The sequence below is a fragment of the Arctopsyche grandis genome, chromosome 2, assembly GCF_051622035.1.
Source record: "Arctopsyche grandis isolate Sample6627 chromosome 2, ASM5162203v2, whole genome shotgun sequence".
In the NCBI taxonomy this organism is placed as follows: Eukaryota; Metazoa; Arthropoda; class Insecta; order Trichoptera; family Hydropsychidae; genus Arctopsyche; species Arctopsyche grandis.
The window spans coordinates 2,041,677-2,056,405 of record NC_135356.1 but is presented as its reverse complement, the minus strand read 5'-3'; the positions used below and the strand labels follow the sequence as shown (position 1 = coordinate 2,056,405).

Genomic DNA, 14,729 nt, shown 5'->3' with positions numbered 1-14,729 from the left:
ATTGTCAGTTATTTAATAATAGATATTTCCAAACTGTTAATCTTAACATTAACATAATGAAGATGCTTCTTTTTTTTGCTTACTTCATGAACGTGATTTTTATCGCGTCAAAGTATTTTTTTTTTATATAGGTATAATATATTGACATACGACGTAGGTTATGCAACGAGAACAGCTTTTTAAAATTAAATTTAAGTAACTGTCGCAAAGTTAAATTGAAAAAAAGAAGGCTGCATATTGCGAATGTCCTTGCAATATGTTTTCATATAAAATACAATTTTGCGAAAAAGCGAACTGAAAATAAATATCATTTTTACAAGGCTCTTCTAATTACATAAATTGCGCTCGACTAATTAACCTTCAACTTAAATATTTATTTATTTAAAAATATTTGGGAAAGCATGCAACATTATAATTTCATACATCAATTAATACAAACTTGTACCATTTATAGACATCAAACAAATGCTTTCAGGTGAAACATAACATATCGTGCCACGTTGTGTAATTTGTTTTGCAAAATTAAGCTATCAATGTACATATGTAGGTACATTTTTAGACCAATTCATCACTGGTGTATGTATGTATGTACATATATGTATATGTACGTTGTCAAATCCCAGCTTTGTCATCAAATCCATCCGAGAGCAAATAATGAATACCATCGAGTCATATGCAGACCTTCGATATTTCGTTAATAATCACGTACGGAAATCACTCCGATGAAAGCTGTTAAATACCATGGAATGTTTGCTAAAATTTAAAACAATGGAACTCTCATAAAACATGACTAATCCTGCTTTAACCCTTTGAATGCTGACCGACGTCGATCGGCGTTTTGCCAATAAATTCACGACCTTGAAATACATCGATAGGCATTGTATTTTGAGAATGTAAAAATTAAAAAAAAAATACTACCCGCTAAGCCTTCCCAGTTAACATTGAAAAAAATGCATTGAACATGGGTCGTGTAATCCGTGTCGATGTTTATAAAGACCGGTTTACACCAGAATTTCTGAATTTATAACCATAGCATAATTTCTCGATGGAAATTCCCAACTGCCGAGTATTTTAGATTGTGGCTTGGCATTTAGATTGTGAGCATTACATTTTAACAACAATGAACCGATTTTGCTTGATACTGTAGCATATGCTAAAAGGAGCCGTCGTTATGATTGGTTTTTGAGGATTATCTCCAGACTTAAGTGCTGTCGGCTAACAATGGAGACCCCCGAATAGACTTAGTAGTCCGTAACGGCACCCAGCCACTTCCCGCTAGAGTTTTCAGAACTGTCAGCGCGAAAGCGTGCCGAGACCGTGATAACTATAACAATAGGTAAACAAACGTGTCGAGAAAGATGCACTGAGCGGCCTGCCCTTTATAAGCAGGTACTTAGGCCACACCAAGGCGTTCTGGACGGAGCACTGGCAGTGCGTGGATCTCCTTAATCACCCAATAAATGCCGTGAAGCGACTTTGGCCTTTTATTTGGATCCTCCACCCACCCCTACGCAACAATACGTTACGGTGACATGTACTGATGTATAGTATGAACAGATTTTGTCGGCTCCTGCTGTTACTTGCTGTTGCGTCCACACTACGTAAATGTGAATGCGTCCATATACAATATACATACTTTTCGCACTGCTGGTTACGTGCATGAATAGATCTTTGACGTATTATGAATGAGCAAAATAGAATCCGCGTTTGGTTTTGAAAAACACATACTACAATTTTTTATTTGCAAAAATATATTTATATCACTGGATTACAGTCATGCATAAGATACTATAAATAAATGTTTTTGTCACATATATAAACGATATCTTCCCAAGTGGCGAAACCGACTGAATTATTAAGACACACTTGAAAGGAAAATCGTCTGATTAGACAGTGATATAGGTTGTGGTTCAAATAGCGATCCCAATTGGCTCAAAGACGATATCGTTTCGTTGTTCGATGTCACATTCTGCAACGAATCCAGAGATATCTGTGAGTCGAAGTGATTCAACAGATTGTCTGTGGAACTGTTGATTGACACTGATGGAACCAAAGTCTGCAGAGCATTAGCAATTACCCCACCTATAAATCAAAACACACTTAGAGATCTTACATGTTTAATATAAGCTAAAATATATATGTCAGTATCTTTACCAGGTAGAAGAGACTCGGAAATATTGATTGAGTTGAATTGAGGTGCTGAAATCGATCCCAAGTCGACTGGAGCAATCCCGGTGATGACCTGTCCAGTTATGTTAGTTTGGACCGGTATCGGAATATTTCCCAAGTCGATGATGGAGCCGTTCTTGTCTGGATGGAAGAACGTCAAGTCGATTTGTTCATTGCTGAAACAATGAAGTTCGGGTTTTTTTATAATACTGTCAGTTAGTATTTTTAACTAGTGTTGTGCCCGTTGATTTCAACAGGTGGCTTCGGAAGAGAATTGACACACGAATTAAAATAAAGTGTGTCATAGATTGTTTATTATACAGTTCGAAAGAATTTATACTCATCGGGCGCTCTCGTGAAATCCTATTGGTCGATGAGTCGCGCGATCCTATTGGTCGTTATACACGGCTTCTTTATAGGTGATCAGCGCTAGTAAACCATCGGTCTACGAACGCCACTCACCTAATCTCTACGTTACATTACTTTTTTTGTAATTAGCCAGGGAGGCGCATTAGGCTTACCTGTTAGGCCTTTCTTGTATATATACATATTTTTTATTTTATTTTATTTTATTTTTATTTTACATATATACCAAGAAGGCCTTACAGGTAAATTCCAATGCGCCTTCCTGGCCAATTAAAAATACAAATGCAGCATTTTTTTATTATAAGTCGTTGAATTGCGAGACACTGAAAAAACTCGCAAATTAACGAGACATCTATGAATTGTACATAAATTTTTATTGTACATCCATCAAATTTCAAATAGTGGTGACATAGTAGGTAGGAAGGATTTTTAGCCAATTTTTTTTTCCGGGAACCGTTTCACCAATGAAATCAGAGAAAATTGGCAAACTCTTATAGGAAACGATCAACCTGGAGTCACAAATCCAGGTCTGACCAACAGCATACTCTGAAAAATTCATTTTCATTCAGGGATAGAACCCGGCACCTTCTTGACGGTAAGCAGAAGCTTAACGTCCGAGCTATGCTGCTGGCTATATATATAAAGCGTCATCTATGGACAAATTTAAATACCAAAAAAACTATATGTGAAGAATTTTTCGAGAATGCTGATTTTATTAAATCCGTCACAAACAGCAGGGCTCGGTGGTTGCGTTGTTACTTAACACCAAGAGGTCACCGGGTTTGATCCCGTGAGCTGACCGCGATTGAAAATAATTTATTCCGAGTATAATCTTAAATGCTGCTGGTCAGACTTGGATATTTGTGAGTCCAAAATAAAGTAAAAGTAAAAAGAGGGACACACCGTGGACTGGACACTCTCGAGTGAGCGGGGGTTCCAAGTGGACCTCCTGAGTCATAGAATAAATGCTGTGACCTGACTTTGGCCTATCCCTGAGCCCACAATCATGCAACAATATCTTACCTGAGTGTTTCATTGGAACTTGTATCATTTTCACCGATGTCTGTCAAAATTCCTATCTCGTATACGATAGCTTTTATAACGTATCTGAAAAGATTAAGCGATAGATTAGTTTGCGTTGAAGGCAATTAGAAACCAATCGAAGATAACTTTTCCCAAGGTCGTTTTACTTAATACTGGTCAGTAAAAATATTTAATATGGGAAAGCACATTTGAAATTGATGAGTACTTACAAATTTTGAGCTGTTGAATTAGTATCGTTCACCGATACACTTTCAGAAGGGACTGCCGTCAGATCGGAGTCAGATTTTGAAAAGTTGGCTAAATCAAGTGGACTTGCCAGGATTGTTGCAGCCAAGAGACTTCCACAAATCACAGTAATCTATGCAATCAAAAAATCAGTATAACAGTACGAAAGGAGAGGACATGCTTCAAATTAATTATTTATTTGACTTCAACAAGTAGTGATTTTGGATTAGACGACGCTGAGTATGACACAATAATTAAACTTTATTATGAATTTTAAATACAATAGACTATAAAAATCGCTCAAAATTCAAACTCATATAAAAAAAAAATCTCCATATACTATTGGAATAAACGTAGAACTACGTATCCCGCATTTCTCGTCAAGCTCATATGAAACGTAGCACTACGTGACCCACTTAAGGTGTGTTTTAAGATTAGATTGTTAGGGTTGGTATTATGTAAGGGTTAGGATAGGTTAGGTTAAGTAAGGGTTGGCCCTATTCATTTAACATTGGGTTGTTTGTGGTGAATTTATACATAGACTGAAACGTTGTAAATTCATTGTTTGATACATTTTCACTGCTTGAATTGGTGAAAATATTTAAAAATACGAAACACGAACTCAAAACTAACAAAAAATAAAAATCAAATTCTACCGACCGCTATACGCACGAGCAATGTTGTATTTCTTGACCAAAATGCAACGCGAAACTGAAACGAAATGTAATTGGCCGTCGCGGGTCGAGTGCGGGGTGAATGCATGTACATTTTACGTATTCAATTTGTTTAAAATCGTTATTCAAACAGACCAATTTTTATTTAACCGCTTAGACGCCCAGCCGACGCGCTGGGCATACAATTGATACGGCTGTTTGCGCCTTAAGGCGCTTTGGGCGTTCAAACGGTTAATACCATTTTTTAAATACATCGTTCCATCGTACAATAACGCATGCAATTCCCGTTCCCGTTCCCGATCCCATTCCCGTTCCATGTGATGGTTGTAAGATCAACTAATGTCTCTTCAACACCGTGTCATCATAAACCAACTGGTAACGTGGTTACCAACGAACACATTACCTTGACTACACAATGGCGCTTCATACTTTCGCGTCGGTGAAATCGTAATTACGAATATTATTATTAAGAGACTTTATCCCGATTTTTTTTCACAGTAATCTTCCCTGGAAAGGCATACAACAAATCTTGAAAGCTCCATCGTAATCAGTTCAGTGATTTAGGAGCCTATTCGAGACAGAAAGACAGACAAACATTCAATTTTATATATATGTATATAGATACTGTCAATTTTTATCCTTGACGGGAGGGGGGGGGGGGGAGGTTATTTGCACGGGCGGTTAATATCCAGGGGGTATTAATCCCCAATTATTTTAGCGGCTTGATCATGTGGGTCGATGCTTCGTTCATGTACTTATATATTGAATTATCCGTATTTAAATATAATGAAACGAAGATTGAGTCGTCGCAATAGTAAAATGTGACATGTGTTCGTGACGCAGTGTCAACGTTCATATGTGAGTGCTAAGTGCTTTAGCACTAGAGATAGCTCGTATTAGCGAATCGTCGCAAAATTTGCCCAAGACCATTCCACGGTATGGTTGACACATACACAGATGCATCATGTGATTATATCCACGGTGAGAAATTACTGCAAAGGTCATAACGGTCATCGACGAAGCTCGATTATCCGTTGATATTTTTGGTTAAAAACTGGGTTTGTATCACAACATTATGTACCATTGGGTGAAATTGGGTATGGGAATTTTCAGTACTTGCTTTTTAAACTGAAAATGAAGCAACTTTTATAAGACGTAATCAGCAGAATAGACTAGTGGTTAGCATATAATGCGTTGAACAGCACTGGTCACGGGTTCAAATCCCACTGGTTTCTGCTGGCCAGACCTTGGATTTGTGACTCCAGGTCGATGAACAGAATGGTAACGGTATGTATTATTGATTTCAAATGCGATTTCGATTCCTTTTTCAGTTCCAGTTCCAGATTCCTTTTTCAGTTCCGTATTCCGATTCTTTTTTCGGTTCCGTATTCCGATTCCGTCGACAGTTTTGCCAACGAAATACGAATAAATATGAATGTTAACCAGCAGAATAGACTAATGGTTAGCATATATTACGTTGAACAGAGTGGTCACGGGTTCAAATCCCGCTGGTTTCTGCTGGCCAGACCTTGGATTTGTGACTCCAGGTCGATGAACAGAATGACACGGTATGTATTATTGATTTCAAATGCGATTTCGATTCCTTTTTCAGTTCCAGTTCCAGATTCCTTTTTCAGTTCCGTATTCCGATTCTTTTTTCGGTTCCGGTTCTGGATTCCTTTTTCAGTTCCAGATACGGACTCCATTTTCTACACACAGCACTAGTATATTATACAGTTTGTACTCTTTCGACGAATGTGAATTTTGAGTAACGGACCAATCGTCGACAGTTTTGCCACCGAAATACGAATAAATATGAATGTTAACCAGCAGAATAGACTAATGGTTAGCATATATTGCGTTGAACAGAGTGGTCACGGGTTCAAATTGCACTGGTTTCTGCTGGCCAGACCCTGGATTTGTGACTCCAGGTCGATCGTTTCCTATCAGAGTTTGCTAATTTATCTGATTTCCAGCAAATTGGCAACCTTATCCATTTTCCCGCAAAATCTCGAGTTTTCAGCAATCTCGAATTGTATAAAATGCTGCAAATTTGCAAATTTACAAATTTGACAATAAATGTTAGACCTTCCTGGTATAAATTAATAAAAATAAAGTATAAAATTGCATTGAAGTTGATCATATTTAAATAACATTAAAAATTGTCCAATTTTTAAATATTTTCAAACATTGGCCGAGCTTTGAACGGATTGGATGACAAATTATTACTTTTTATGTCTCGTAATAAATTATTTTATTGAGCTTTCAATATAGAAATGAATTAAATATCTTTAATATAATAATAGTAATTTAATACGTTTTTTCTACTTTTTGCTTTAAAATTTTGTAATAAGGCAAAGTAAGAAGAGGTTTGTAAAAAAATTGCATTACATTTTGTAATTTTTAAATGGAATAGAAATTTTAATTTAAAATTTAATAAAATTATAATTTTTGAGTCTTTGTCAAATTGAATGCATTTAGATTAATCTTGTTTAATTATTCTCACTACTTACATATACATATTATTTTTATTATTATTTTACATAGATATATGTATACCAGGAAGGCCTAACAGGCAGATCCCAATGCTATCTAGACAATTAATTACAAACATTGCAGCATTTTTATTACATAAATCGCTGTACATATATCGAGAGGCTGAAGAACACGAAATTAATAATGAATTAATCCATAGAGATATCTATGGATTTAGACTTCTAAATATTTTTTTACATATTGTACATAAATCAAATTCAGATATTTGTGACAGCGGGTAGGATGATTTTTGCCAATTTGATGTAGGAACCATTTCAACAATGAAATCAGATAAATTGGCAAACTCTGATAAGAAACTATCGACTTGGAGTCACAAATATCTAAGTCTGACCAGCAGCATTAAAGATTGGCACGGGATCGAACCCGGTAACCTGTCGCTGCTAAACATAAACGCAACCACCGAGCCATACTACTGACTACATATGAGTCGTTATATTTGAAAGTACAGTTTTCAGCTCCAAAAATCCTTGTTTGACTTAATTTAAAAATTGTTATTACTTCGATGTATTCAGAATTTTGGAAAAGCAGAATAAACGTATTATGGCCACTAGTATTTTTCAATATTGTTTAACGCAAAACGTTATATTTAATGTTTTTCGAAATATTTCTCTAAATGAAGAAAATTGGACTAATGCCACTTTCAAATATAACGGCTTGTATATATGTACATAAATATATTCATTACTAAATATCAGGTCATAGCCGCAAAAATTCGCAAATTTTCTTTTTATTTCAATAAGGAAAATCAATAAATTTTCCAAAAATCGCCGACATTTTTTTCCCTGATATAAAGTAAATCTCTAGAAACAAAAATCATAAAATAAAAACATAACTATAAAAACAAACATTCATCTTTATATGCACACATTATTATTTATTATGCGCTATATATAAATCGCAGTTTTTGACTTAGGATTACCAAATTCTATATACTATTTCGCAATTCTCTTCATATGCCGGCAGAAGTTTAGAAACATCTGGCTTTACCGAGCAACGCCAGTCAGTAGTTGATGAAAAAAGGTAAAAGGACTATTTCGCACATGGTGATCTCGCACACAACAATCGTTGCCATGAAAATCGTTAATACGTAATATCTGGCATTTGAATTCTCGTTAGTGTAAAGTTCGTGTGTGTGACTCTCGGTGGGTGGAATTTTCGAGTGCCAGATATTCCGTGATCGAGATTTTAGTGACGTGTGCGAGATCACCATGTGCGAAATAGTCACCGAACCATTATATTTTATTTTTATTTTAATAAACATATACCACAGTGTCTGCACAGGTTATCCAAATATGATACCGTGGCCAGATAATACACAAATAATATAGATTTTATGTAATCATACATACACATAAAATATATATGTACATAAAAACACATTTTAATTTATTTAACAAACATTCAGACGCTACCCAAAATATTTAAATAAAAATCAAAAATTGAATATTAAAAATTATATATTCATACCATGTATGTACCACATATATACCTTCAATGTTGGCAAAAAAAAAAGATTTATATTTTTTGTACAAATTGCATGTATAAAAAAGTTGGTTTTTGCTAAGTATGTATGTATGTATGTATGTATATATGTATGTATGTATGTATGTATGTATGTATGTATGTATGTATATCTATAAAATAAAATGATTCACTTTTAGTTATATGTATGTATGCAATATAATATTTCCTACTTTCTACACAGACTTCATTTCACAATAAATTTTAGTTAAGTTATCAAATTTAGATGTCGCTAATTTAAGGTGACCACTTTTTTCAAATTTAAAATCAGGACTATTTTTTCAAAAGAATGTTTCTACCTATAGATACTTCAATTATTAAAAACACTAATCTAAGAATTGTTCATTTCGAGTTCGTGTTTCGTATTTTGAAATATTTACATTAATAAAATTCTAATATAAAATGCGTAAGTTGTTGATATTATTAATTTATTTGTGGAATACGTATATATTTTATATTAATGGAAATTTATATTTTTTAGACGATAAAAGTAATTGTCAACGTCATGTTATGGACAGCAAAACTTACAGTAATATTATTTAAGACCTTGCATTGAATTATATAATAATATTACATAATTATTTTACGTTCTTAAAATGTTAAAACACATTGCACGACACAGTCTCACACTACATACATATATCGGATCGACTTTATATGTAGCTAAATATAATCAGTTCATTTCGTTTACCAATTAAGTCATTAATTAATATAAATACAATTTGAATAATAATAAAATATACACACTTAAATCACACACACACACAGTTGAAGCACTAAAGCACAATTTTCCATTAAAATGAAATGAAACAGTTGTTTGAATTATTTCAATAAATATGATTGCTATTTACATCATCCATTAAAGGATCAATCGGAAAATGAATTCGAGCGCATAAAGTACTAAATGGAAATCTGTGCAAATGCAGTGTACAAACAAACTCACCCCGCATTGAAAATTGGAAAAATATATTTTTAAAAGCAGCAACATTTGAAAGAAAATCAAATGCATTTCATTTCGTATTTTATTTGAATATTATAAATGATGCAACCACGATAGAAAGCTTTCAAACTATACTGTACACTCAGATTATAGTTTTGCATATTTCCATGAATGCTGTACGTATTTTCGTCTACAGGAAACCATTTCACTAGGACTACATACATTTCTACTTACATTCTAAGCGGCTTTCAATTCAAACTCAACATTTAATTAAACTCCCGAACGTTCAATGTGAATTCAATGTGAACGTGAATGTGCATATGTATGTATGTAAATTACTGACAATGTCTACCGAATGCAACGTGCTGACTGTTTATTTTTATCATAATAAAACGAGATAATAAATTTATGAAATATAGATGATAAATTTATGAAATATAGATAATTAATTTATGAAACCATATTCAGATAACCTAAACACAATCTGCTTTAGATTGTCGACTTTAGACAGTCTTTAATTAATATTATATATTAATTGAAGCTTTTGAGTATTTGAGTTATTTTTTCCTATTATATTGTACATTAGCATTAGAATAATATAATACTATGATTACTAGCAAAATTTAATTAAAATTGTAATATAGAAAATGATCAGTAGATCAGTAGCTATTAAAATAGATGTAAGATGTATTGTGAACATAATTTCGTAATAATAAAAAGCATTTAAAAATCAAAATCAAAAACATTAATGAACATTTGAGAATAGTGGATGCACATTTATGAAAATAAAATATCAATTCCAACATTCATAAACAGGCCCACCCCAAGGAAATCGTTGATTGTCTGACCCCCCTTACATTTTTTATTTTATATTTAACTTTGGGATAAAATCAATTCAAATTCAAATTCTACACAAGAATTATACTTTGTAATTAGCAAACATTTTAAAGTATCAACATATAATTGCGTTTTATCACTGGACCACATATGTATTGTTTGTCTTATCGCTGGTCCATATATTTGTTACAGGTAAAAAATATGCCATTATTTTTGCAGGAAACAATCTTTTTACTGAAGGTTTTGAATGTTTCAATCCATTTATTAGATAAATAAACGTGTACTGGTTTTATCTCACGACTTTTATACCAGGATACATCCCGTAATGCACTGGTAAAACCAGTACAAATGGTCACCTTACGCTAATTTGAACCAGCTTTTAATATACGTAATTTTTGCCACAATATTTTGCAATTCATATGTACATTGTATGCATGGAAATGCAACAATGATTCATGTTCAATAGAAGAAATTGTATATGTATGTGTATGATTTGTTTAGGCATAACTTTTGAAGAATACAACGCAATGCAAGCAATGTTTTAATTGTAAGAATACAAGATTAAATATTAGCAAATGTACAAAAATTGCACCACAACTGAAACGGATCGACGCCAAGCGAAGATGAGCATAATATTGTAATATAATACATAGCACATCTGCGCATTATATTATACATTGTATACTTACAATATTAAAAAGTGAAGTCGCCATTGTTTGTGAAGTTTGTGAAGTTTGTGAAGTTTGTGAAGTTCGCAGCAAAACTGAACGTCTCCACTAAACTGGCAATCGTTTTATTCAGAGAGTGTTGACATTGTGACGTAAATATCGACACGTTAATTGTTCGCGTCTCGCTATTGAATATTGGTCAGATGTGACCAGAAATAACACTGGACAACATTGAATCAGTGCAGTTATTAATCAAATCGAATTAATTGATCGAAATATGTCACTAATAGCGTGCGAAAAGTTCCTAACCTCAATCAATTGCAAGATGGCGAACCCCGCAACACAAAATGGTGTGAAATTGTCTCTTTCTATGACTTTCTGTAATGCAAATATTTCCATAAAAGGGTCAATTATTGATAGAATGTGGTACAATTATGTGGTTGGGCTTTTGTTTTGTTAAGTCCCCGAGTTCGATCCCGTGAGTATCTGTAATGTTGTTGGTCAGACTTGGATATTAGTCACTCCAAGTCGATCGTTTCTTATCAGAGCTATTGTGAAAAAAAAACGGGAAAAAACCTCTTAATAATAATAATATTAATCGCAGTAGGCGAACAATGCGACCGAACATTTTGGGCGATTAACGGCAGGCGGATCTTCGTGGGAGTATTTTTAAACGTGTCTAATACGATTTTTTTTCAACATCGTAATGGCGGGTGACACTTCCACTTATGTATATTGATCATCCAAATGAGCAATGTGGCAAAGTAAGAAAACGATCGGATAGTAATGAAAGTAAGAAGAGGTACATATGTAAAAAGAGGCGATCTCCGAATGTCACTAAAAATATTTGAGTCAGATATAAATTAACTCGTTAGTTTACATCAGGCTCAAGGATCGCACTAAATAAAATTATCTTTCAATTTATTAACAATCCAATTTATTATTTTTAAAAATAAATATTATGTATGTACTTTTATTTTCCAGAAAAAATGGGGGGGGAGGCACAGAAAAATATTAAACGCAAAAGGGGGCTAGGGTCCAAAAATGGTTGAGAAACGTTGTTATAGATAGTAAATTTTTGAAATTTGATTGTGAAATCGCTTCAACAATGAAATGAGCATTTAAGTCAATCTGAATTCGAATATGATAATAATTTTTGTTGGTTCGCGATTGCTTATGAGACATGAGCGTTTAAAAAAATGTACAATTTTTACAGTTTTTTGGCTTTTGCGGTCTTTAACTCAAAATCTAATATTGCTGTGCTCAAAGTGAGTATTGGAATCAATAGTCGGATGTTTTTCCTATTGATTGTGATATTTTATTGCTTTAAAATACTTACAATTAATTGTCTAGCGAATTTTAAAAGTCAAAATTATATTTTTTTTACGGATTTTTTCTAGTTTGTATAGATTAGTCGAACACTCAACATCGTCTTATAAATTAAAACTGGTAGATATTTGTACTACCGGTATTTTAATTATTTGGCGGTAGTATCGGTAGTGAGAAATTTCGATATTTTTGAAGTCGCAATTGTAACAGAATCCTAGCTAGCCTTGAAGCAGAAATATTTAATATACATACATTGAAAATTATAAATAAATATTATGTTTTCATTTTTAGTCTAAATTGGACCATTGTTGAGATGTATAATATAAAATTTACTCGGAATATTCACGATTTTGAAAATATGATTATAAGGATGTTGTGAAAATAACAATAGCAGCGGCCTGTCTGCTCACTGTTGAAAAACATGTTATTGTATTCAAAATAAAATAACGTATAGACGTTATTTATGAAAATAATCTGCCTTTGTTTTCAACATAATTGTGTTTAATTATTTCCATGATTAAAATAGCTGTATTGAATATATGTTTATTATATATATACATATATACAATATATACTCGTACATACATATATTTATAAGAATGAGTTTGTTAATTTTATATCAAACTAGTTTTGTGCCCGTTGATTTCAACGGGAGGCTTAAAATAAAAGATTCACGAATTAAAATAAAGTTATATGTTATATATAAAATAATGTAACGTAATTTATAGGCGCGCGCGCGTATTAATGATAAATGAATGTGTGTGTGTCTTCGTAATTGTATTTACGCTTTTGGCGTAGCGCATCTGACGCTGACGCCACCCGTTCCAATTCAGGTGCTCAATATCAGGAGCACATTTCAGACGCTCCACTCCCCCCACGCTTCCCCTCTACCCCGCTTCTCGCGTCTCCTCAGCCTGATAGATCGTCACGCCACATCCCTAGAGATATATACCAGGAAGGCCTAACAGGTAGACCCCAATGCGCCTTCCTAGATATTTAATTACAAACATTGTAGCATTTTAATGAAATAAATCGCTGTATTTCGAGAGGTTGAAGAACACGAAATTAGAAATTAATTTACTACTTAATTAATCCATAGAGACATCTATGGATTGAGACTTGTATATAAATTTTTACATATTGTACATAAATCAAATTCAGATATTTGTGACAGCAGGTAGGTTTTTTTTCTGTCAATTTGATGGAGGAATCTTTTCAACAATGAAATCAGATAAATTGGCAAACACTGATAAGAAGCGATCGACTTGGAGTCCCAAATATCCAAGTGTAACCAGCAGTATTAAATATAAGCATGGGATCGAACCCGGTAATCTCTCGGTGCTAAACATAAACGCAACCACCAAGCCATGCTGCTGGCTACATGTATGTATGTACGTAAATATTAATGGATCATTTCACCTTCAATCATACAAAATGATACATTCTATGTTCCAATGTATATATACCTTAATAAAAATTTATTTTTTAGCAGTAATAACTGGAATTCAGTTACTGGATGTTGTGTAATACAAGCAGGAGTAGCCAACGTCAGAAGACTTTCAAAGAAATATGTCGATACACACTTTTGAAAAGCTTAAAATTCACTATGAAAAGATCGTTTTATATCATTTCATATAAACCATACACCATAAGAACTATGAAAAGATCGTTTTATATCATTTCAATAGACGGCAAAGTAAATTGACCTCTTTTATATACGTAAACCAGCAGCGTGGTCTAGTAGTGAATGTTGAATTATTTCGTACTTGATGCCACGAGTTCAATTCCCGCTAAGTCTCGCTGTTGGCCAGACCTTGGTTTGTCAAGGTCGATCGTTTCTTATCAGAATTTGCCAATTTTTCTGATTTTCATTGAAACGACTCCTGTAAAATTTTCTGTTGCGAACCTTTAGTTATTGTTATATCTTAGGTTTCGCCATATTGCTCACCATAGATGTCTCTGTGGTTGTTTATCGAATATAAATTCGTATTGTTACATGAAAGTTATTCATCGTTATTTATCGTATCAATACGATGTTTGTAATATCTGACCATAGATGTCAGATATTGTTTAGATTTACATGTATCTATGTAATAATTATGTGGAACAGGAAGGCGCATTTGGGGCTTACCTGTTAAGCCTTCCTGGTATATTTGTATATAAATAAATAAATAAATAAATAAATAAATAAATAAGTAAATAAATAAATCAATAAATAAATATACATATACGAGTATAAAATTGAATGTCTGTTTGTCTGTCTGTCTCCTATAGGCTCCTAAACCACTTGACCGATTACGATGGAACTTTCAGGATTTGTTGTATGCATGTCCGGGATGTGAGAAAAAAAAAACGGGAAAAAACCTCTTAATAATAAAATTTGTAATTACGAATTTACCG

At 33.3% G+C, this 14,729-nt stretch overlaps 1 protein-coding gene across 1 annotated transcript; it reads right to left on the bottom strand.

Annotated features, from left to right (window-relative positions):
- Positions 1 to 1,691: 1,691 nt before the first annotated feature.
- Positions 1,692 to 11,095, bottom strand: LOC143922931 (uncharacterized). Its single transcript, XM_077446349.1, has 5 exons — positions 11,022 to 11,095; positions 3,789 to 3,937; positions 3,559 to 3,642; positions 2,155 to 2,345; positions 1,692 to 2,082 (listed from the first exon to the last, which is right to left on the bottom strand). The coding sequence occupies exons 1-5, from the start codon at positions 11,043 to 11,045 to the stop codon at positions 1,856 to 1,858; spliced, it is 675 nt and encodes a 224-aa protein (XP_077302475.1). The 5' UTR covers positions 11,046 to 11,095; the 3' UTR covers positions 1,692 to 1,855.
- Positions 11,096 to 14,729: the final 3,634 nt, after the last annotated feature.